At 40.5% G+C, this 2,438-nt stretch overlaps 1 protein-coding gene across 1 annotated transcript; it reads right to left on the reverse strand.

Annotated features, from left to right (window-relative positions):
• Positions 1-479: 479 nt before the first annotated feature.
• 2310061N02Rik (RIKEN cDNA 2310061N02 gene) lies at positions 480-1,271 on the reverse strand. Its single transcript, NM_027155.1, has one exon. The coding sequence runs from the start codon at positions 1,214-1,216 to the stop codon at positions 692-694; it is 525 nt and encodes a 174-aa protein (NP_081431.1). The 5' UTR covers positions 1,217-1,271; the 3' UTR covers positions 480-691.
• Positions 1,272-2,438: the final 1,167 nt, after the last annotated feature.

Genomic DNA, 2,438 nt, shown 5'->3' on the forward strand with positions numbered 1-2,438 from the left:
TCCACAGCAAGGAATACTTGTGCCTTATTTTATTATATCTTGTTTTGTCCTGCTTGGGTGTTGTCTCTTGGGATCCTGCTTTCTTCTGAAGTGATGGATAGGGAGTGGATTTAAAAGTAAAGGGAGTAGTGGATTTGAGGTAGGAGGATGGAAAAGGGAAACTGCTGTAAGACCATATTGTATGAGAAAAGAATCTATTATAAATAAAAAGAAAAGAGAAAGAAAATATGAGATGGCTGAATCTTTTGTCGACATATTTTCAATGATACGACTGAAACTTTCTGTAGCCTCTCACCCATCAGCTAACAGGCAGTGAAATGCTCACATACCTCCATGTAACAAATGTGCTCCATGCACCAACCCTGATGCAATGTCTTAGGTAAATTGATTTCCTAAGGAAGGTAGTCAAAAAGTACGTAGTCTCAAAGATAAATCACAAATCAAAGCTTGAGAGTCAACAAAGAACCAGAGACCATATTAGATGGAAGAATAAATAATTTTATTAGGTCAAATACAACTGAACTCCCGTACACGCTCCAAGAATTTATGAATAGGTAATTGCTCAATTTTGAAAGACATTTGAATTTATATTTTGGTTATTCTGTCATTTCTTAGTTGGATGGACCTTGTCTTTAAACCCTATGATAGTAGCACTAGGTTAACTCAGACAATTCATTTATAATCAGGAAGTTCAGCAACTTGATCTCCACTTGGTTGATCCACAGGTGGGTCTGTGACAAGAAGACTGGAAGTTTCTAGAAGTCACATAGGTTGGGTGACAGAATCTAGATCCATAACCAAAAGAAGGATAGCCACAGACTCGGTAACTCACAGGTCTAAAGCAGCTAGAGCCACAGCCTGAAGTGTAGACTCTCCTTGACCCATAGACCTGGGAATGGCAGCTGCTGGACCTAAAACCAAGAAAGCCAGCATATGTGGCCCTGCAAGGACTGCAGAAGCTGGACACACTTGGACGGTAGCAGGGACGCTGGCAGGAGCTGTGCACCACATGGGAAGTCTGGCATCTGATGGGCTGGAAGCAGTTCTGATGATAGCCGTGACGGAAAGAGGAACCCAGATGGCGGTTTCTGGGAGAGCAGAAGTTAGTTCTGTGGGTCAGTTGGCGTGGGAAGGAAGAGCCACAGGAGGAGGGGTAGCACAGTTGACCTCCATAGGATCTAGAGGAGAAGCTTCCAGAACGGCAGCTGTAGGTCATGTTGAGAGGAGAGGTACGATCAGCTAGGTGTCAATGGGACGATGTGAGTTTGAGTGAGATGGTCCAGACAGGTGTCAAGTTATATATTCTCTTCCACTGGGTGTGTCCACATTCTAGTGGTACTATTCACCTCCTCACCCTTCACACGAAAATACCTCCCTTGGTTATTAAGTATAATTCTTTCACACATTCATATATTAATTGCAGTTTAATCACTGCGGCACACAGTAAGAAGATAGTCACAGCTTCTTTGCCCTGGAGTTTGCTGAGGTTTGAAGTTCACTGTTACAGTTTATTGTATGTCCAGTGTCTTCTTCTTTTTTGATCTATACATGTGCTGAGATTCTGCCCAGTACATTGATTATATACACTTGGCCTTCATTTCCTTGACACTAAAAGTACTCAGTGGTTACTATTGCAAAATCATTTGTCCCTTTTGTTTTGTCACAAGCACACTGTAAGGAAATGTTCAAATACTATACTTAATTTTTTAAAATGAGACAAGCCTCCCCATACACGTTGAACTAATTATTAAGAATATCATCTGGGGAGTTTCTGTTAATGATTTTCTTCAGGACAGAGCATTCTTATACCACGTTCACTTAAGAAACAGCAAGTATTACCCTTAGAGTGTAACTTTAAAGAAAAATGTCAGATTTTGTGAGGAGAGTGGTTTGTAGTTTACAATCTTAATCTCTCTCTCTCTCTCTCTCTCTCTCTCTCTCTCTCTCTCTCTCTCTCTCTCTCCTTGTGTGTGTGCTTGTGTGTGTGTGTGTGTGTGTGAGAGAGAGAGAGAGGGGGGGGGGAGAATAAATTTATTTTATTTTATTGTTTTGATAGAAGAAAATATTCTTGAATGAGATCATTTATGTATACTTAAAATTCAGTTTTAGAGATTTGCTGGTTTTGTTTGCTTGTTTTGTTTTGTTTTTAAATCCTAACTTCAGGTCTTAGAGCCAAGTACATATAGAGGCAAAGTCTGACTAAGCATGTAACTGAAGACTTTAAACTACTCTTGCCCTACATCTCAGCCCGGCAGAAGAGTTCATCCTTACCTGTGGCTTCCTTAAGCAGAGCCCATCTTCAAGCACTGCAAATTCAGCTCTAGTGTGTCTTTAAAAGTAATCTATTAAGCTCCACATGTAAAATCTGATAAACTTTTATTTACCTTTCCTGGTAATATCGGCCCGGAGTAGTATTCAGCAGGAAGAATCTCTGCCTC

The sequence above is a fragment of the Mus musculus genome, chromosome 16 (genome assembly GCF_000001635.26).
Source record: "Mus musculus strain C57BL/6J chromosome 16, GRCm38.p6 C57BL/6J".
Lineage (NCBI taxonomy): Eukaryota > Metazoa > Chordata > Mammalia > Rodentia > Muridae > Mus > Mus musculus.

Coding starts and splice junctions, on each gene's coding strand:
- 2310061N02Rik (NM_027155.1), bottom strand. CDS start 1,216: ATGACCTACAGCTGCCGTTCTGGAAGCTTCTCCTCTAGATCCTATGGA.